This window comes from Crinia signifera, chromosome 7 (assembly GCF_055691185.1).
Source record: "Crinia signifera chromosome 7, ASM5569118v1, whole genome shotgun sequence".
NCBI classification, from domain to species: Eukaryota; Metazoa; Chordata; class Amphibia; order Anura; family Myobatrachidae; genus Crinia; species Crinia signifera.
The window spans coordinates 86045449-86068910 of record NC_139223.1 but is presented as its reverse complement, the minus strand read 5'-3'; the positions used below and the strand labels follow the sequence as shown (position 1 = coordinate 86068910).

At 43.7% G+C, this 23462-nt stretch overlaps 1 protein-coding gene across 1 annotated transcript in view; it reads left to right on the top strand.

Moving 5' to 3' along the window:
* The first annotated feature begins 2000 nt into the window (after window positions 1-2000).
* The window catches only part of KATNIP (katanin interacting protein), a 131326-nt gene continuing 109864 nt past the window's right edge, over window positions 2001-23462 (top strand). The window contains exons 1-3 of the mRNA XM_083153410.1: window positions 2001-2540; window positions 11105-11160; window positions 18936-19009. Coding sequence (XP_083009536.1) covers window positions 2534-2540; window positions 11105-11160; window positions 18936-19009 — 137 coding nt within the window. The 5' untranslated portion in view covers window positions 2001-2533. The remainder of the gene's footprint in view (window positions 2541-11104; window positions 11161-18935; window positions 19010-23462) is intronic.

Below are 23462 nucleotides of genomic sequence, written 5' to 3'. Positions count from 1 at the left end.
TCCATAATATCCTTATGGCGAAAGGAATATAGCATTATCACTGTAAAGCTGGCTATATTCCCTTCGCCATAAGGTGTTAACATCTTTTGGTCCATAATATCCTTATGGCAAAGGGAATATAGCATTATCACTGTAAAGCTGGCTATATACCCTTCGCCATAAGGTGTTAACATCTTTTGGTCCATAATATCCTTATGGCGAAGGGAATATAGCATTATCACTGTAAAGCTGGCTATATTCCCTTCGCCATAAGGTGTTAACATCTTTTGGTCCATAATATCCTTATGGCGAAGGGAATATAGCATTATCACTGTAACGCTGGCTATATTCCCTTCGCCATAAGGTCTTAACATCTTTTGGTCCATAATATCCTTATGGCGAAGGGAATATAGCATTATCACTGTAAAGCTGGCTATATGCCCTTCACCATAAGGTCTTAACATCTTTTGGTCCATAATATCCTTATGGCGAAGGGAATATAGCATTATCACTGTACAGCTGGCTATATGCCCTTCACCATAAGGTCTTAACATCCTTTGGTCCATAATATCCTTATGGCGAAGGGAATATAGCATTATCACTGTAACGCTGGCTATATGCCCTTCACCATAAGGTCTTAACATCCTTTGGTCCATAATATCCTTATGGCGAAGGGAATATAGCATTATCACTGTAAAGCTGGCTATATGCCCTTCACCATAAGGACATAACATCTTTTGGTCCATAATATCCTTATGGCGAAGGGAATATAGCATTATCACTGTACAGCTGGCTATATGCCCTTCACCATAAGGTCTTAACATCTTTTGGTCCATAATATCCTTATGGCGAAGGGAATATAGCATTATCACTGTACAGCTGGCTATATGCCCTTCACCATAAGGTCTTAACATCCTTTGGTCCATAATATCCTTATGGCGAAGGGAATATAGCATTATCACTGTACAGCTGGCTATATGCCCTTCACCATAAGGTCTTAACATCCTTTGGTCCATAATATCCTTATGGCGAAGGGAATATAGCATTATCACTGTACAGCTGGCTATATGCCCTTCACCATAAGGTCTTAACATCTTTTGGTCCATAATATCCTTATGGCGAAGGGAATATAGAATTATCACTGTAAAGCTGGCTATATGCCCTTCACCATAAGGACTTAGCATCTTTTGGTCCATAATGTCCTTATGGCGAAGGGAATATTGCATTATCACTGTAAAGCTGGCTATATGCCCTTCACCATAAGGACATAACATCTTTTGGTCCATAATATCCTTATGGCGAAGGGAATATAGCATTATCACTGTAAAGCTGGCTATATGCCCTTCACCATAAGGACATAACATCTTTTGGTCCATAATATCCTTATGGCGAAGGGAATATAGCATTATCACTGTAACGCTGGCTATATGCCCTTCACCATAAGGTCTTAACATCTTTTGGTCCATAATATCCTTATGGCGAAGGGAATATAGCATTATCACTGTACAGCTGGCTATATGCCCTTCACCATAAGGTCTTAACATCCTTTGGTCCATAATATCCTTATGGCGAAGGGAATATAGCATTATCACTGTACAGCTGGCTATATGCCCTTCACCATAAGGTCTTAACATCCTTTGGTCCATAATATCCTTATGGCGAAGGGAATATAGCATTATCACTGTAAAGCTGGCTATATGCCCTTCATCATAAGGTCTTAACATCCTTTGGTCCATAATATCCTTATGGCGAAGGGAATATAGCATTATCACTGTAAAGCTGGCTATATGCCCTTCACAATAAGGTTTTAAAATCCTTTGGTCCATAATATCCTTATGGCGAAGGGAATATAGCATTATCACTGTACAGCTGGCTATATGCCCTTCACCATAAGGTCTTAACATCTTTTGGTCCATAATATCCTTATGGCGAAGGGAATATAGCATTATCACTGTAAAGCTGGCTATATGCCCTTCATCATAAGGTCTTAACACCTTTTGGCTCATAATATCCTTATGGCGAAGGGAATATAGCATTATCTTTATAGAGCTGGCTAATTTCCCTTCGTATGCAGGATCTGACCACTAGGGGCATAAAAGTCCTTACGGTGAAGGGGAATAAGCCTGCTCTGTAGTGATTTAGCTATTTTCCCTTCACCATAAGGATCACCTCCTTTCCACGAAGGGCATATAGACACAACCGTGCCGCCATACCAGCGAAAACTGTTTTGTAGTCTATACCTGAAGTAGAAGCGACCTCAAGCGAGCTCACTGATTGGATGAGAAATGGAAATGACGTTGAAGCTGAAAGTGACCATTGGTTGCGAATAGTGGAACTGAATCGTGGTTGGATGCAGCTCTGGTCTGGGTGTGACGACGAGTTGTCTACGGAGCGTTGTGTGCATTGGAGCGCGCTGGCAGGCGGGGTAGCCTTGATTGGCTAACGTTAGGGATGTTGTTTATTGGTTCTGTGCAGCTAGGTAACCGGAGGAAACATTTCTTGGGCACTAATAAGTTATCTATGTGTGTCACCGCATCCTCCGCACACCGGTACCATGCACAGTAAGTGGCCTTTTACTATACAGTGGCTAGTGGGAACTAGGTGGGTGCAGGGCGAGTCCTCTGTGCCAGGTAATCGAGACCAGTTTTAAAACACGCCAGTAAATATACCGACAGCCTAAAGTCAAATGTCTACCAGTGTCAGTAAAATAAATGAAGCGGTGTATCATTCTTGGTGCACTATACAAATATGTCCTCCCACATTAGCTTCTCTGACTCTGGTACTTCTGCCAACTCCAGGATCTGACCCGAGCTTCTGATTGCTGGTTTGCTGCTGCAGAAACTTGTTAACAATCATATTGAGTGTAGTTTAGTTGTTTTGTGTTTATTTAATTAAACACTGATTCTTCGAGGAGCGATATGCCAGTTGCTGGTGCAGTATATGGGCAGTTTCTGTGAGGAGAGATATGCCAGCTGCTGGTACAGTTTGGGCTGTGTCTATGAGAAGAGATATGCCAGCTGCTGGTACGGTATGGGCAGTTTCTGTTTGGAGAAATCTGTAGAATGCCCAGGTACTCAGGTGTACTCTTTGTAACCGTCTAGTTCAGTGGTTCCCAAACTGTGTGCCTAGGCACCCTGGGGTGCCTCAGGACACTTGCAGGGGTGCCTTGGGTTGGTGGCCCAAGATCAAGTCATATTATTTATGGTCAATGTGCCAAGCGAAAACCAGTGCTTGTGGCTGCCAATCATAATATACCTGGACAAACAGAAGCAAATCCTGTCCCTCACCACATAACTGTGACATATAAGCACAATGTACTTAATTTAATATTTTTTGCCAAATTTCTCTATAAGAAGCATTTGGCCTAGGGTTGCCTTGAAAATATTTTGATGCTCTAGGCTAGGGTGCCGTGATTCAAAAAAGTTTGGGAACCACTGGTCTAGTTCTTCCCATGATGTAGCCAAAGCACACTGTGACAGTGCAGCAGGTATGGTGGCCCTTGCATGCAGACCACAGTCAGGATCTAACGTTAATGTATTTGCAGACGAGAAAAACATATGCAATATATCCTTACAGGAATGTAAAAAAATATATACATTGATAATCTATTTGTATACAATATACATGAATATAGTGTTGATATCCTTAATTAGTAGATAGGCAGAAAATAAATTCTGGCAGGCTTTACGTCAATAGTCTCTGTCTTAATCAAGCACTTTCAATAGGTCCTATAGCACTTTGAGCAAGCAAGTAATGAAATGCTAGATGGCTTTTAATTAAGTCTTATTATACAGCTGTTAGCAATATACCCATGGTAGGTAATACACAGGTAAGCGGCTAGTAACTGCTGGCAGGGTTAAAGCAACAGTCTATCAATATGGCACTAGCAATAGGTCTTATAGCACTTTGAGCAAGCAGGTAATAAAATTCACATCATTTTAGTAAAAATATAATTTTGATAGTTATGCTGAAATTCTTTGACATCACTAGTTCATTATATAGTCTTCTTATGATCTCTATCAACATTAGAAGGTATGCCACCTAGTGGCAGTTTTTAATTCCTACAAAAACATTAAGGTCAAACTGAAATGGACTGAGCACTTCAGCATACCTCCCAACTGTCCTGAATTTCACTGCAGAGCAGTGGTGAATATGCATACACACAGCGTCTGTTCAAGGAGACATAGCGCCTGGGGGCATGGCCAGCTGCTCCCATAGCAATGGCTTTGTCCCCCCCACAGTGACAAATGGGGCGTGGCTCATGAAGCCATGCACACTTTCTGGGAAATCAGTTGGTTTCCCATGTGGTTACAGATGTGTCCTCATACATCTATCCTCCATGAGCTCCGTGTGACTCGGTAGTGCAGCAGTCACAAATTGAATATAGACATGTTGCATATAATTTTAATCAGCAGAAGCTGCTTGTGCATCCTATTCACTTAAATTTGATTCAGATAATAAGCTTTTAATGGAAAAAAGTCACAAATAAATTATGTCTGGCGCAATTAGAAGGGCTATTTATTGGGAAAGGAGGCTAGATGTACATGGTCACATCTGTACCCCAAAATGGAGAAATAAAAATAGCTGCTGGGGTGACAATACTTCTTGCAGTCACTTGTGGTGTGAGAAGAAGCTTTTGGTTTGAGTGCCCTAGCTAGGACTTTAGATGAGATTAGTCGCTATTCTGAGTTTTGGGAGTTTATAAATCATTGTACGCTCAATCAGAACACAGTTGAATTGGTGTGATGGGTGCTACACTACTTGGAGGTCCACGTGCTCAGATTTTGATATTGAACCAAAAAAAAGTAAAAAAAAAAAAATGGTGTCAACCTTTTCCTTGTGGCAAACTTTTGTCAATGTCAACGTAGTGAATGTCAACTTTATGTCAATGGGGTATTGATCATATGGTCGACCTAAAGATGGTCGACAGTCATTAGGTCGACATACTGCAAGGTAGACTTGGGTCTAGTTCAACATGGGACAAGATCGAAAGGTCATTAGGTTGACACAAGCATTCGACATGGTCTAGGTCGGCAGTCAAAAGGTCAACATGGGGTTTTTCACTGTTTTTTTACCCGAATGTTAAGTGCACCGCACAAGAGGTTTCCAAAAGACTAGCGCTATAGTATGTAACAAATAAATGTTAACTTATAATAGATGATCCTATATTCTTTGTATCGGATCCCTCCTGGTGTCAAAAGGAAACTGACTTACAATTTATTTCAATCAGGTGTACCCGTAGCAGTTTCTTTATGACACTTCAGATTTTCAGGAAACAAACGGCATGCAGTAAACTTACATGCGATTTCATTCACGCGTTCACATCAGAGGTTTCTTTGTCCTTAGATGACGGAGGACACCAGATGACAGGTAAAACGATTTATTCACAGCAATCCAATAAAAGACAAAAAAATAGCTTTGAAAATGTCCCAAAAGGTGAGCGGAGCACGTAGGTAGATCCCCGGCGGCTTTATCCTCTGTCCTCGGTGTGCTGCAGACAACGTCTTGAAAAAGGATATACCCATTATCCGAAACACGTTGATCGGCCCGCATCCCACAAACAGCATTAGGACTGATCACAGCGGCGCTACACTGATTTCTCCTCTTCCTCCCGGCGTTGTCTGCAGCACACCGAGGACATAGCGCCGGGGATCTACCTACGTGCTCCGTTCACCTTTTGGGACATTTTCAAAGCTACTTTTTTGTCTTTTATTGGATTGCTGTGAATAAATCGTTTTACCTGTCATCTGGTGTCCTCCGTCATCTAAGGACAAAGAAACCTCTGATGTGAACGCATGAATGAAATCTCATGTAAGTTTACTTCATACCGTTTGTTTCCTGAAAATCTGAAGTGTCATAAAGAAACTGCTACGGGTACACCTGATTGAAATAAATTGTAAGTCAGTTTCCTTTTGACACCAGGAAGGATCCGATACAAAGAATATAGGATCATCTATTATAAGTTAACATTTGTTACATACTATAGCGCTAGTCTTTTGGAAACCTCTTGTGTTCTGTATATTTAATTCGGGTTAGGGCGTTAACCCTTCCCAAAAGACACAGCTGCATTATATCCAGCGCTGGGTTCTCACAATCTGCTGTTAAGTGCACCGCGTCCCCTCAATGCTTTGGGCACACTATTTTATTCTCCCACCACGCCCTAGTGGATGTCGCCACATGCCGGCTCAAAAAACAGTGAAAACTGCCATGTTGACCTTTTGACTGTTGACCTAGACCATGTCGACATAATGTTTGTGTCAACCTAATGACCTGTCGACCTAGTGGTGTCAACCCAATGACTGTCGTCCATCTTTAGATCGACCAACCGACCGTATCCCTGGCAATGTCAACCTACTTCATGATGACCTATTCACTGTGGACCTATACACTGTCGACCCTTTGAGCCAGACCCTACCAACTTATACCGTCTGAGGTTTGCAGGAAAATTAGCATATATTTCCTACTACATTACACAGTTGGATATTACTGCCAACTGCCACTAAAGTGGTCCAAGAGGGATTCCACATTAAATCAGCACTCTTTTAAAAATGTTGTACCTTACAATCTCTCATTTCAATTACATTTGTTATAATAAATGTTGTCATGGTTGTAAAGAAAACCCCCAAGCCTTAAGGTGCCCATACACGTTACAATTATTGTATTCAATATTGTATACAATATCGCATCTCGGTTTTGCGATGAGATTTAGTACAAAAACTATGTGCAGCACATACATGCGATATTGTATACAATAATTGAAACGTGTAAGGGCACATTTAGACTGATATGTATACTGGTATTATTGAGTTATATGCCTTTTAATGCTTCAATTTTTAAATGAAATATGTGCTGTTAGTGTTTGTTTAAATTGCTTTTGTAGCCCATCTAGATAATATGGGTGGCGCTGACCTGGGAATATCCACACTGCTGGTGGCCTTAATGCATAGTTACCTACCCTCCTGCATTCTGCAGGAGACTCTCTGAAATAGCAGCAATCTCCCTCCCTCCCTCATTAGTCTTGCAATCTCCCTCATTTCACCTGACCCACATAACACTGTTACATTTTTTTGGGGAAAAAAGGAATGAGAGATCGACACATTTATATTGAATCATTAGCACCATTTCCCAGCACTTTAGCAAGTATAGTAGCTCTTACTGACTGCTTTGGGGCTCATCTACATTTGGATATGTCATTTTACTAGATTCCTCTCTGATGTAGCAGTACACACCCACGCTTCTAGTTGCCACGTTCACAATCTCTCCATATTGTCACGCTCTTAGAAGCACCAGCTGGAGAGTAACGGAGGCTGGGTGCTTTAACATATGGTGGTTGCATTCACGACAGAAGGGAGTGAAACATGGAGGATAAAATATAATGAATTTAATGAAGATATTGCAGACAGTGATAATGATGATAAAAACGGTATATGGCAAGTATGCAAATATAAAGTCAATTGTCCAGTAAGTTATTATAATAGATGATAAGGCTTGGTCCTTGAAGAATATTGCAATATAATTGAAGAGTGGAATAGAATATAAACCGGAGTAGTACTTAAGGGTTGCAGCAGGAATTGTGGATTGGATGACTTGAAGAACGAATGAAGATTGTATTGCAGATTGGATGAAGGTTGGGAGATTGGATGATGTGGATGAAGGTTGGAAGATTGGATGATGTGGATGATTGGATAAAGGTTGGAAGATTGGATGATTGGATGTAGGTTAGAAGATTGGATGATTGGATGAGGATTTGGATAAAGGTTGGAAGATTGGATGATTGGATGTAGGTTAGAAGATTGGATGATTGGATGAGGATTTGAAGATTGGATGATTGGTTGCGGATTGGAGGATTGGAAGATAATAAATGAAGATAACTGGAGAAGAGGAATCCTTGCAGTTTATGGTCGTGGCTGCTGCCAGAGGTAACCTTTGGAAGTGACCGTCGGGAGTATAGCAAGGTGGGACCCCTTTGAGGATCTGACCTCGCTGTCCACATAGGCGGTAAGCAGAGTCCGGTGGTACTTGATGCAGTAAACGGCTAGCAGGATCTTCTCCAGGGGAAGCTCGGGATTGTAGTGGGAACTACAGAGCCAGGTGAGAGCGGAAGCTCAGGATTGTAGGGAGTACTACAGAGCCAGGTAGGAGCAATGATGCTACAGGATCGACATCATTGTACTGACTGCTGGACTAGCCTGAGCAGCCAGTACTTACCAGGTGAGCTGTGCCGGGATTGGTCAGGCAATCAGAGAGGGAGGCGGAGCCGTGCAGGAGAGACTGGGAAGCCCTGATTGTATGCAGCTGCACAAGCACCGGCCTTTACACAGACACAGACCAGGCACAAACACACATGGCGATATGCTACTCATGTCCTGCATGGAACTGGAGCACAATACACCAGTGTCACCACGCGATGACAACACGGCCACATGTACCCCAGTGGAGCCAGAGACATAGCAGAGGTGAGCGCCATGGTTTCTAGTGCACCTAGAGGGTCCAGGACTGGGCACAGTACAGGGATCTTGGGCAAACGCCATGGTGGATGTGACACATATATGGAACTAGACACGCCCTTTGGGTGGAGCATGACATGCCTCCTCAATGGGGTGCAGTGCAAAATTCTACTACCAACTATAATCTCCCTGAAAATAGTTTTCAAAAAACTAAATTCTCATTAAGGCAAGTATGCCTTAATGAGCACAATCAGCAGTTGTATACAGTATTGCCCCGTGATCTCCTGTCACTGTAGATGGCATTTGACTATGGCCCTCGTTTTTTCTCCTGCCAAATGAAGTGTGAGATCTCCATTTAAAAGTTTTTCTGAATACAAGTTGGAATATTGATTGGGAATGTCTGCCACAAATTTACTAGATGAGCCAACTCATCTTTACTGCAGCCATGCTTCCTATCCATGAAAGGAGTAACTTAACCCAAACTCCATGATCTGACTTATTGGAGAGTAGTCTCAGGAAATTTGCTGCATAAAGATGTATAATTTGGGAAGATAAACTCCTAAATATTTCAGCTTGACAAATCTGCTATGTTAATGGGAAGGCGAACTGTAGATTGCATATAAAGCAATTCTGTGATCCATGTGTACCAAAAGGAATACCCAAAATGTTACAATTGAATCTTATCCTTGCAGGTAGTGGCTCCATTTCTAAAGCAAATTAAAGTGAGAAAAGGGGCGGCCCTGATGTGTACCTTTTTAAATGTGGAAGGTATATTTTTAAACATGTATACCGCTTATATTAAAACGTGATTATTAAAAGTTAAGTTTTAATTACTACCACCTCTTTCAACATATTTTTCTCTACACTTGAAATACAGGTATATATGTACATTTCTTAAGAGTGCCCCCACAATGAGTCTTCTTTTTCTCCATGTTTAAAAATATACTTACCTCTGATTTTGGGGAGCACCTCCAGCCTATACACAATTGAATTGTGATTTCTCTGATAAATAATTAATACAGGATCTGGATTCAGTCTTAGGGGGGTATTCAATGTCAGGGGCACGGCTGTCGAGCTAGCGCGACAGCCGTGCCCCTGTCCCGTTCTCGGTGAGCTCGCCTGGAGCTCGGCAGTCGGGATTCAATGTCCCGGCCGCCGAGCGGCGAGAAGGGGGCTTGGCCGCGAGTTGCGGCCGGGAAGTGACGAGCTGCAGCCGGCAGCTCGTCACTTCCCGGCTGTTCCCGGCAGAACGAGCCCGACAGCTAGAAATGTCGGGCTCGTTCTGACAGGAAACCCTGTTCAATGCTGTCGGGGAAGACAGCATTGAATAGGGCCCGTCGAGCATCTCCCCCACGAGAGATGCTCGACGGCGATTGAATCTCCCCCTAAATTATCATAATTGTTTACTCCTCTCTAAAATTGATATATTGAAAATCAAAATAGCCGAGAACCCTGTGCGGGACCCAAATAAAACAACATGTCTAAGTGTGGAAGGTGTCTGAGGAAAGCCTGTTGACTAGGATAGAAGCTGAGGGGTTGCAGTAGAGTGAAGTTACACCTTTTATGAAAAAGCCCCCTTGATACCCACATTAATAAGAGTTTGCAGTATAAATGACCAGACCACCCTTTCAAAAGCCTTTTCAGTATTGCACGCCACCACCAGGGTCAACTGGTCTTTTGTGAATAAGATTGATTAGCCATCTTAATTTTTTTTTTTTTTAAATGCAGTAATTAGCTATCTAACACATTTTTTAAAGAACAGATTGTTTTATATTATCTAGTGTTTCCTTTGATTTTTTTAAAGGTTACGTGCTTTTTCTTACTTTTGTAATTTATTTCCTGCACGTCTCAACCAAAAATTAAAATGCATGACGATTGTATTTTTTTTTTTCAATTAAATCAGGGATGCATATACCCACAGTATTGACATTTCGGTCATCAGGTCTGTGGTAATTTGTATCACAAAAATCTTGAGACCACTTGAATATGTCTCTTTGATGGGGAAAAATTGTGATGTCAAATTCTGTACTAAAGTGTATGTTCTCTGCAATTTTGCTTTGGTTTTGAGCTTCTTAAATTGGGTTAGCATGTCATTAGCGTGACGTCGGAATCCTGACTGCACAGGGGGGAGCGCAATGAAGCCCCTTGCCTCTATGGGGGTCATTCCGACGTCGAAGTAATGACTGTCGGAATCCCGACTGTCGGTGAGACATCCGGCACCCCTTAATTTGGTGGAATACAGGGAAAACGTTGCAACTGTACCAAAATTGTTAATTTTGCATTTATGCTGTGTTTACACTGCCAGTATGAACAACACAGCTTTTACCCTGCATTTTAATGCCGGGGACTGCAGCACTGGACCCCTTTCTCACTGCTAAGGCAAAGTTCCTTGTGAAGCAGTTCTACCCGGTAATTTGCCTTTTAACATTGGTTGCAGTGTGAACAGGTCAACCCGTGTCTGCATACCCGGGTCTCCATTCTGGCTAAAAAGCAGGGTTGGAGATCACGGGTTGAACCGTTCAAATTACCGGTTCGATATGCTAGACCTGGGAATTTTCCTAGCAGTGAGAACGCACTATTAGTTAATTTACTACTTACAGTTAAACAGTGATTTATGTTAAATAAAAACATTATTTTTATAGAGATATAACAACTAACATTCACATGTATGATTTCAGGCAAATCTTTAGGAGATGAGAAGAGAAAGCATTTGAAGTCTAAGACTGTAAATGAGGTAAAAAAAAAAACATTTGTTCATCTTGATTGCTCTTTTTACTTTTTTAGTCTGATTCAAATGCGGAGACAGTTTAAATTTGGTTGGAACCATTCAATGGTTTGAATTCCATGCATTCATCTTTGCCACAATAATGTTCCTAAGACAGTGATTGCAGTGCAGTTCTTTTTGCTATTATTATTCATCAAGCGATCATGGTGGGGGGGGGGGGGGGGTTGGATTGCACTGAACAACTGTTTCTTTGGACTGCATCTTCTGGCCCTCTTGTTTCCGTTGTCGTTTTATAGTGTTGCTCTAAGATCTGATGTTATCAATGCTGCATCTTCGGACCCAAGCGCCAAATCTGAGAAGCTGCCATTGGGCATTTCTTTACAAATGGTGGCTCCTGCAGCATTTTCATATATGAGATGAAAGACCTAGCCCCATTTCCTCTTGTGTTCACCTGTGAATCATATGTCTGCTAGTGATATTGTGTCTCAAATCTGTCAACTGATTGCTTTCACTGCATTCAATATTTATGTGCCATCCATCACATTGAATTTTATAATAAGTCAAAACATTGCATTTACTGAGAAACTATTTTTTTCCAGAGTTAAAATTTATTATACAAAATATTGTTCCCTGTGTTTACCATTATTAATTAAGGTATTTTATTTAGTTTTTAACATGAGACATACAATAAAGTGGAATACATTTATGACATTTATATTTGTGGCAGCATTACCGTTAAATGTCACTTGTAAGAACATTTCCATGTACTGTACATTTGTTTTCTGCTGAAGATTGTGGGGGAAAAAAATAAAAGTAAAACTTTTATTAGGTTATTTTGTGGTGATGATTGCTGACAAGGGGTAGTTTCATATAATTTATTATTTACTTTTCAGTTTCTTATATAGTGTATCAATTTTGTTGCTTTTTTGCATTTTCAAGCTTGCATTGTATAGGGATTAAGCATTGATATACAAGGATAAGTGTTCTCTATTGCATAACAGTCCAGCAGATTGCAAAGGTTTTTGGTGTGATATTTGATATGGTCACACAGCAATGTTGGCCTGGCGTCAGGAGCAGTGGTGTAACTACAGTATACATTTTGCACCCCCCCCTCAACCAAAATAGTTTCTGGTGCCCCCCCCCCCCCCCCCCTATAATGCTCCTTACACTATACGCCACATACCGTAATGCCACCTATACTATACCCCTTACACTATACGCCACACACCGTAATGCCCCTTACACTCTATGCCACACACTTTCACTATGCACTAACGACACACTGTAATGCCCCTTACACATTATGCCACACACGTAATGCCACTTAGGTTAGGATGTGGGGTGGGTAGTTGGGGTTATGCACTAGGGATGAATTAAGCTGTGGGGCTTCGTTAAGGTTAATTTATCAGGGGGAGGGTCAGGCTGTGCATGGGGGTTGCTAGGGTTATGCACTAGGAGCAGGTTTAGAGTGTCACTCTATAAATATTGATGGGTGCTAGAGATACTGTATATGTGAGAAGTGAAAAGACGTCACAGACCTGTTTGTAGCACTTTATTTCAGACATAGGCTTTGCAATTCATGCTGTCGCTGGCCCAGTCCTCCTCTTAATTAAGACCCCAATGGTACAGCGCTGCTTTCCTTTGAACTTCCTCTTTAGACATCCTTCGGCAGCTCGCTCTGCCTCCATATCACTGCTGCCATTAGACCAGGGGAGTGCAACTGGCGGCCCGCGGGCCGGATGCGTCCCGTGAGACGCTCAGGGCTGGCCCGCCGCACTGACCTATATCCCAATGACTGTGTGTGTGCGTATGTGTGTGTATGTGTGTGTATGTATGTGTGTATATATATATATATATGTTAGTGGAATGTATGTATATATGTGTTATTGTTTTGTCCTGACGACGGGGTGGTGTGGCCCCAAATCGTAGACCAGGGAATAAATCTGGTCCCACCAGTTTTCTTATGCCAAACTGACTCCGAGTGCCACTTCTTCATCTTCATGTATCCTAGTGGGGCTTTATGGGCTTTTACAGTGGGGGCACGGGAGCAATCTATTTGGATATAAGCTCATAAGACCTGAGTGATGGATGCTCCGAAACGTTGGAGACAACGTGCTCCTTTTTCAAAAAAGTCGAAGAGTGTGTGTGCGTGTCCGTTGCATTGTGGACACACCGTGGCACTCAGAGCCCCCGAATTTGTCAACAAGGTACCTCTATACCCGGTGGTGTGCACCTCGAAGCCGTTTTTGGGAAATTTCACTTAGAAATTTAAAAAACACCAAGTTTTAATTTGCCTTCATTGATAAAGATTGACAAGCTGGGAAACCGCTGTCGAAGGAACACCTGATTTCATTGCTGTCATTGATTATTAATGACACATTCTAACATTATGGTGAAGGCTTTAAACAATTAGGAATAATTGAGGATATACATAGACCACACATCATTGTACACACACACACACACACACACACACACACACAGTACACCACATATGCACACATAGCACACAAGACAGACATATATACGTAGCGTACCTACACACATAACACACCACATGCAGTACAACACAAACCCATATACACTACAGTACAACAAACACACACACTTAAACATTGCCAGGACACGCACAGCACACTACACACACATATATATGTAGCGCACCTCACATTCGGCACATACTGTACACATAACCCAACACACACACATAACACACCACTCACAGTACAACACACACCCACATTCACTACAACATGCACCCAAAAACAGTACAATACACAGAACACACAAACAAACATTGAACAGATTCACACAGCACATTACACACACCCACACACACATTTATACATAGCGCACCTTACACACTTACACATTGGGCAGATCACACAACACACACATAACATACCTGTAACAGCACAACACACACCCACACAAAAAACAGTACAACACACAAAACACACACATAAGCTGTGTACACACGGGGCGATAGAGGCTGAAATCGCTGGAAATATGGTCGCTGGCGACCATATTGCCAGTGATGGGAGTGGGGGGGTGCACATTCCCGTTTTCAGCCCCATTCTAATCGCAAGCTCCTGCGACCAGCTAATTACCTCTGCGACTCCCCCGGCAGAGGTTCCTTTTCATCAGCGATCTCTGGTCGCTGATGAAAGCGAGAAACTGAGCAATATATTGTCTGCAATATATCTCCCCATGTGTACGGGGCTTTAAACATTGCACAGATACACAAAGGCACAACACACACATACACATACTGTATATACATAGCACACCTCACACACTTACGCATTGGACAGATATATACAACACAACACAACACACACAACCACATACACTACAACACACACACACACAAAAACAGTACAACACACACAAACACATAAAAAAAAAAAGAATTTGCCGTTTATTTAACAGTCTGTACCGGCAAATAACTGTACCTAATGTACCATTTTATCTTTTTCCCTTATCCGTCTCTGCACTCCCCGGCCAGTTGCACTGAGAAATCTTTGTCCTGGCCAATGCACCCATTGATCAATACAAAGTATTGATACAAAGGGTACACTGCACTCACCCTGTTAGTCAGTTGGATGTTAGGCACTGCTCTGCCCTAAGGGTTTCCCAGACTCATTTGGTTCACAGATAATGTTTGGTCGATCGGCATGAGCGCTGCATGTATTTGTTTGAATGTTATGAGTGAAAGAAGTTGAAGAATAAGACTGAGATGAAGATTTGGCACATTATAGTGTACAATTTACTCAATAAATCGGGAAATAAATATGTGTACATAGAAGTACAATCAAGAAATGAAAGTAGGATTAAAAAATAAATTCTGATTCAAACTGATAATTGTTTGGAAACAAATTTGGGTTGCGAAACAAATCTATAGGTGGAGGGGGGTATGGAAATTGTGGGCATAATTGGTGTTTGGTACACCTACAGGGGGTCCCCAGTTGATGAGATATTTTCACTACAGTGTCACCATAGGGGGATTTCCAATTGGGGTTCAGGTGGTCTTTTAGGGACCCCTTTACAATATCATTTTCTCTGCTCCTGGAGCCTACGGTCTCCCTCAGTGATTGACTATCATTAAGGGAGACCGTAGGCTCAAGGAGAAGAGACCTACGGGATTGTAAAGGGTCCCTAAAAGACCACCTGGATCCCAATTGGGAATCCCACTATGGTGACACTGTGACCGTGACACTGTAGTGAAAATCCCATCAATTGAGGACCCCCTGTATGTGTACCAAACACCAATTATGCCCACAATATCCATACCCCCCACCTATAGATTTGTTTCGCAACCCACCCCCATCCAAACAATTCATCAGATTGAATCAGAACTTATTTTTTAATCCTACTTTCATTTCTTGATTATACTTCTATGTACACTTATATTTTTTTTCACGATTCATTGCGTAAATTGTACACATTAACATGGCAAATCTTTATCTCAGTCTTATTCTTCAACTACTTACACTCCAAACCTTATCAATGCACCCATTTATGATTGCAATGGCTGGATCGGTGGATTGGCCCGGCGGGTGTAGGGAAGAATTTGACTCATTGCACCCATTCCCAGTGGTGCGGGTAGCGTGCGTCGCATCATGACGTCATGTGGCCAGGCCCGCGGACCTGCTCCCACACTCAGGGGCTGCCCCACTGTTTGGTAGAGACACCCGGTGCATGTGCTTTACAGATCTCCAGACCTCAGAGACTGCTGCAGGCAGGATCGGTGAGGGGAGCGGCAGTGGCGGGGAGCAGTGAATTTTTTATTAATTATGGCGCGGAAAGTAACGTCCACCCCGGTCTCCACTCAAACTGTACCATTGAGTATAGAAATGGAGGTGATTTTGTACCGATTTCTGAACCTCAGATGTTGGAGGGTATGTCATAGTTGCTAAATATCAGGAGTGGATGTGGAATTCATCAACACATACAAGTTATCAACTCAGGAGCATTGTGTTTCAAACAACAACACCACACCTGATTTCATTGCCATCATTGAGTATCAATGCAAACACATTCTAACATTATGGTGGAATCTTTAACAAATTACAATCTTAGGTCTTTGGCACAGCATACTGTAAGATGACATTTTTTAGCAATTTTGGAATAAAAAAACCCCAAGTTTTTCCGGGCAACGCCGGGCGGGTCAGCTAGTGTATGTATGTATGTATGTATATATATATATATATATCTAGGCTTTCTTTATCAAAGAAACGCCAATGCGTTGGTCGTTGTGGACCCAGTGTATTGGTTTGGCTGCCCTTATCTTGCTTGCTCTCTCTCTCTGGTCGTCTTGCCCGCCCTGAAGTCCTGACTAAAGAAGCATGCAGCTGCTGGTGATCTGGTGTGCCTTTGGAGGGGATACGGTCGTTTTATCGAATGACATTAGGTCGAATGTCATTTGGTCGACCCCACTAGGTCGAATGTGTAAAAAGGTCGACATGGGTTTATGTCGAACTTCCGACTATGTCGACTGCCATTAGGTCGACTGGGGTTAGGTCGAATTGCTCTTTTTGGGGTTTTTTTGGTGCCGACATGTGCCGACAGGCGGTGGTTCATGCCCTACCATCCACTAGGGCGTGGAGGAGGTTATTAAAGCTGTGGCGAGCGAAGCGTCCGATTCACTATGTCAACAGTGTCCATGTCGACACTGTTGACATTTCGGCCAAAAAAACCCCAAAAAGAGCAATTCGACCTAACCCCAGTCGACCTAATGGCAGTCGACATAGTCGGAAGTTCGACATAAACCCATGTCGACCTTTTTACACATTCGACCTAGTGGGGTCGACCAAATGACATTCGACCTAATGTCATTCGATAAAACGAACCGGTTCCCTTTGGAGAGTGCAGCGGGACTAAACCTCTAGAACAGGTTATATCTGACACTGTGGTGTATACTCTGCCCAGTGCAGCCTCTCCACTCCCCATAACGGGAATTTGGGCTCAATCCGGGTGACATAACATAAATGTAGGCTCAAGCTGGGTGACGTAATGTAAATTTGGGCTCAATCTGGAAGGCATAACATGAATTTTGGCTTAATCCCAGTTGCATAACGTGCATTTTGGTTTATTCCGTGTGTCATAATGTGAATTTTCACTCCCTCCATATGAATTTTGGCTCATTTTGTGTGGCATAATGTGTAAGGGGCAAGTATAAAGGGGTCTACTATTGTGATGCATAATGTGTATAAGGTGTGGTACATTACACTTAAGAACAACTCCTATTTATGTGACCACACTCCCTTTTGCATGGCCACACCCACTTTGCCTGAGCTCGCCCCTCGAACATTTACTGGAAGTGTTAAGCGGCCCCCAGCTAAAATTATTGCCCACCCCTGCATTAGACAGTACAGGCAGGTCCCAATCCTCACCTGAGCTCTATAACCTGCCACTCATTAGCCAGCATGGGTGAAAGTTCTTAATCACCACGCACTGGCTGGTGTAGGGACAGTAACGGTGGAGGTGCATCCGACAGCGATAAAGCATGCCCTCCAATGGCTGCAGGTTCTCTCTGTCCATGCGGCAGCGTCTGTTCATACTTTGCGCTTCCCACAGACACCATGGCTCTGGCTCCCCCAAGCCACCGTGGGGTCTGCGGCTTGATAGTTACGCCACTGGTCAGGATGGGAAATTGAATGAAGAGAAAATATGTTTGGCCTGCAAGTAGTGATGTAGGGCCTCATTCAGTGTTGCTTGCTGAAGTCCGAATTTGCAATCTGTTTGAATATCGAATGATTGCACATGCGTATGGATTGCATGCATGAGCTAAAATAGTAACAAAAATAGCCATAGGATCTAATTGCAATTCTCTCTCACTTTGACTGACGGGAAGTCAGCGTTTGAGAGTTGTGCAAGGGTCAGACTTATGCCCAATATACACGGTGCGAATGTGACTAGCTTTCAATTTGATTTTGACTATAGTCAAAATCGAAAAGAAATCCAATAGACATGGAATGGGAGGAGTCTAAAATAGCAGACAACTCAACAGATTTTCAGGCTCCCTGAATCACTGACTGAGATTAGAAAAGTCATCAGCCTGATTGTCAGTAACAGGGAGTCGCGACCCCATGCTGAGAAGGTCAGGACCCACTTTGGGGTTAGGACCCACAGTTTGAGAACCGCTGCTATATCTGATGCAAATTGTACTCCTGCATTAGAGGGTATATCCACAAAACTATAAGTCAATATAAGCTACATTTGTGTGGGCATGTCCTTAATTAACATTGACCATGTTGGAATGCTCTGCATCCTTGATTTCACCTCTATGGTTGTAGGGTCAATTGTTCCAAATGGCGTTCTTTTACATTCTCAAATGTGTAGTCTGAAGGCATTAAAATAAACCACAATGTCTGGTGAAGCACTCACATCAGCACCTTGCTAAAAGAAAAAGTAAGGTTAGATAGGGAAAGATAAAATAGTTTTGTGCACCGATAAGTAATGGTTGCTATGCATGGTATTCAATTGTTTGTCAATGGGCACTAGTCTTATGGATGGCCACTACTTCTGTTTGTAGTCTACTGGGTTTAGCAATTTTAACGTGTGTCTACCTTGTGCAAGTACTAGATAAATAATAGGCACCCTCGGCACTCGGCAAAACAATTGTGTATCCCCTTTTGGCACCCATCACTTACAGGTGCCCGTAAACAATTGAATTCTCCCTTTTTAGAGATTTGAGAAATGATTATGATGTAATATAAACACTTGTTTATGTTTGAACTTCTTAAGGATCTATTAATTTTTTGTTTGTTCTTTTCTAAAAGTATGACTGTGTTAATCGGATTGATTTTGATGAGAAACACGATGAGTATTTACTAGACCTCCAACAAAAAAACAGGTAAGAAACATGTCCAAATTTAAAATGGGGTCATACGAAGAGGTGATTTATATTTACACATATTTTAATATTTGAAGCAGTGATATACTAGAATGCTGCTCAGTGAAAACTATGGGGGGTATCCAGTTAGCTGGGATGAAGCATCATGATTGAAAAATTTGAGTTTATCCTGATATTTTATGCTGGGTATCCAATTAGATCTCCTAGCCGGCGCCTATCAGGGATTAGCTGAAGCATGTGCTTGGTTATTGGGGCTATTGGATAGTCCCGGGGAGAAATAATTGCCAGCAATCAATGATAGAGCCGGGGAACCACAAAGGACCAAACCAGGGTGCAGAAAGGCCAGGCTGCTTTAATGGCAGCAAGATCACACAAGATCAATGCCCGCAGCTCCAACTGGGACATCTTCCCAAGATCATTGCCACCTAAGTGAAGCACCAGGACTTCGGGCAACCAATACTTGTGGACGTTCACATTAGGAACACCCGCAGCACACTCCAAGACATTCCCTGGACACCCAACCACCGAACGAACGGGAGCAAGTGAAGGAAGGTGCCTCCCCAGAAGTGACTAAGCTAGCCGCCCAATAAACAAAGGAGTGCCCAACTATCCACACTTTGAGCCTATCGGTTCCCACACCTACAAGGAAAGAGATGTAAAAAGGGGATTAGTATGGATTTGGTAAATGAAGGCACATATTAGGAGGATCTGCCAAAAAGAAAATTTGTCTGAACTGATTGAGGCACAATTAGGTGCCATTAGACATGCTCCAATGCCAATTGAGGCCATACCAGGACACAATGGGTAAGAAAATAAACAAAGGGAGGGCAAGGTAATGGAAGGGAATGAGAAATGAGAGGTGTACTTGGCCCGAAGGACTCTTAATTAGAGACTATAGACGAATTAGAATAGCCAGATTCAGCCCGTCAGGTGAGGCAAAAAGCGAGAAAACTCCGGATGCTGGCCCAACAGCAGAGCGTATCTAATCCCTGTGTAGGATGGACATAGGGTAGGGAAAACAAAGATCCATCAATCAAGCCAGACAGCACACACAAGCACAGGAACCTTCAGGGCAGGAGGTGAGGCCTAATATATTTCCTATAGCTCACAGAGCGCCGTCTACCGTAGCGGCCCCAATGCAGAAGGAATGGGTGCCGAAATCCCAAACATTTGCCCAACATCCAGCGGAACTGGTAAGTTGTCACGGGCGACCCATCATAAGGCAGAAGCCAGGAGCCATCTGACGATGGTCTCATCTGCACATACTGGGTAGCCAAGGACACCGGGCACATGGATTCCGGGAAAGCGGGGCCCATGGAGGCCCACCTGCCCCTGGCTGACTGGTCGGTCTTGGGCCGCCTGATCCTAAACCACAGCACATTACAGTCTAAGCGAATGTCTGACCCCCGCAGCACCGCGAGTTTTGAAAGAGGCTACCAGCTCAGATACCCTATAGGCAACGTGAAACGCCATGGAGAAGGCTAAGCGGAATAACAGTGTCTCGAATGCAAAGTCAGAACAATGCCGTACCGCGTCCAGTAGCGCAGGAAGAAGTGCGACATCAATGGGCCTACGACAATCCTGGGGAACAGGAACCGTACGAGGCCAGCCCTTCATAGCCCTGGCTATCAGGAAATCCTTAGTGAAATCAGGACGGCCCTTAAGCCTAGCAAAATAGGATATGCCCACCAAATACCACGCAACCACTGTCCTGGATTTGCCTGTGCTATATAGCCACCAAAGAAAAGACAACAGAAGCTTCTGCCTCCGCCTACCTGACTGCACAGCCCCTCCAGAAAAAGACTACCATTCCGTTCATGCTGGCGATACTAAAGGGTAGTAGCGGCTAAAGAGGATTCAGCTAGCCCCGCCAATCCGTCCCGATCACCTGCCAAACATAAGAGGGGCAGGGCACCCCCACAGCGTCTGCTTGAGGGGCAAGATCCCTGAAACGCTGCCACTGAAAGCGGGAGAGCGCATCAACTATCTCGTTCTCTACACCTGGAACATGCTGAGCCCTAAACAAAATATAATGACGCAAACACTGGAGCGAAAGCTGCGCAAAAGACCCGCAAAACCAAGAGCGACTTCGCCTTCTGGTTATTGATCGCATGCACTGCGCTAAAATTGTCGCACCAGAACAGAAAGCTCCTGTCAGCCAAGCATGAGCCCCAGATCTCCATGGAAACCATGATGGTGAAATGCTCTAACAGCAACAGATCCCTAGTAAGGCCAGCCGTAACCCAATCACTGGGCCACACCAGTGGCTGGCCAGGAAGCAACCAAAAGCTGCCGCTCCCGCAGCATCGGTGAAGACAATGAGCTCGGTGTTAGCAACTACTGGAGCCAGCCATATCCACACACCGTGGAAATCCTCCAAAAAGGAGGACCACACCGCCAAATCACGCCAAATCTCGTCTGACAAGCGAACAAGGTGGTGTGATCTGACGACCCCGGCAGTTTCCTGCTCAAGCTTTCATGGGGATAACCTTGCACGTGAATTTGAGCTGACCTAATACAGATTGGGTCTGGCGTAGAGGGACTTTGCGCTTATCAATGCATAGGTTAATCGCTTCACAGAGTTTAAGCACCTTATCGCGCGGCAGGCTACAGCATCCCTGCACTTTGTAAATTTGAATACCCAGGAACGCCAGACAGTGACCGGGCCCTCAGTCTTGTCCTCGGCAATCGGAACCCCAAAATGCCGGAAAAGCGAACGGATGCTAAACATGAGGGTGGCGCAGCGCTCGGAACCAGCTGGTCCGACGCAGAGAAAATCATCAAGGTAGTGAGTGAGCCCGCTCCCACCTGATGAATATTCCACGCACCAATGCAAAAAGGTACTGAACTTCTCAAAAAACGCACAGGATACCGAACACCCCATCAGCAAACACTTGTCGATGAAATACTCCTCTCCTATGCGGAAGCCCATGAACCTGAATGCATCAGGGTGCAGTGGAAGCAACCGGAAAGCCAACTCAATATCAATCTTAGCCATGAGTGCCCCCCGTCCAAATGACCATACCATGGCCAGGGCGTCGTCGAATAACTGATATGTCACCGAACAACGCTCCACGGGAATAGCGTCATTGACGGAGAACCCCGCTGGGTAAGAGAGATGCTGTATGAGGCGGAACTTCCCTGGGGCCTTCTTAGGGACAACCCCCACAGACAACTAGGTTCGCCAATGGGGGGTGGGGAAAAGGACCAGCCATGCACCCCAACTGAACCTCCTTGTCCACCTTTTCCCTCAAAACTATAGGGAGGATTGCAGGTTCCGAAAAGGAACCCCCCCCCCCCTTGAACTGGTAAACGAAAACCCACACTGAAACCCTCAAGCAGGAAAGTAGCCACCCGCGACGAAGGCTGCGCCGGATCCATGGGCGTGACGCCGGGATCCATCAGCGCGTCCCCCTGCGAATGACGGCCGGGGAGCAGTGAGTGGGCAATAGATCGGCGGAATCGATGGCGCCGTCATGGCCGCCATCAGCCACAAAGCGAGCCGGCGTACCGTTGTGGCCGCGCGGGGGGAGGGAGAGAGTGTAACAGGGGATCCGGAAATCACCGCTGAGCTGGGCTGGGGGCTAACTAGTAATATATGCAACTTCCTAAAAGTGCAGGCAAGGCCAGTAAGGGTAAAAAAGAAACTTTGGAGTGGAGAAGGCCAGTAAGGGGAGCACCCTGGGACACGTCCACTCACCAAAATTCTGCATGAAGAAGAGGAAGCCTCCTCCCCCTCCTGCTATTGATAACCCAGCTAACCCTGCCAGACCCATCAACCTTATTGGATCCCCGAGTCACAAGCTTCCCAAGGGTGACACACAAACAGGGATGTTTAACCCACTCCATGCCTATTGCTGACATTACGTTATTCTTATCTGCTCTTGTCTTTTACATTGCTTTGTGTTTGAATTGGTGTTTGAGCAATAGAGGACAGAAAAATGATTTATGTGATCAGGGTGTATTAACAATATTGTGGCATAACTGTAGTTTAGACATAACTTTATGAGTCCAGATAATGTCAAGTCTCTATACCTGTGCACATATTTAAATCCAGCCAAGATTATTCACCAACCTGATATTTCTGTCACAACAATTAATCCTACTCCACCAGCTTGCTGCCTAGGGGTCATCCTCGATTCTGAACTGTCCTTCATTCCTCACATTCAATCTGTCTCTAAATCATGTTACATTCATCTAAAAAACATATCCAAAATTCACCTGTACCTTACACAAGACACTACAAAAACTCTAATCCATGCACTCATAATGGGTGAGATTTAATAGGATGAGAGTTTCAGAAAGTGAAAGATTTGGTGAGAAATCTCCAGTTTTTTTAAAGCGGCAATCATTTACACTTCAAAATCAAACTGGTTTTGCAGTGTAAATGATTGCTGCTTTAAAAAAAACTGGAAATTTCTCACCAAATCTCTCACTTTTTTTGAATCTCTCA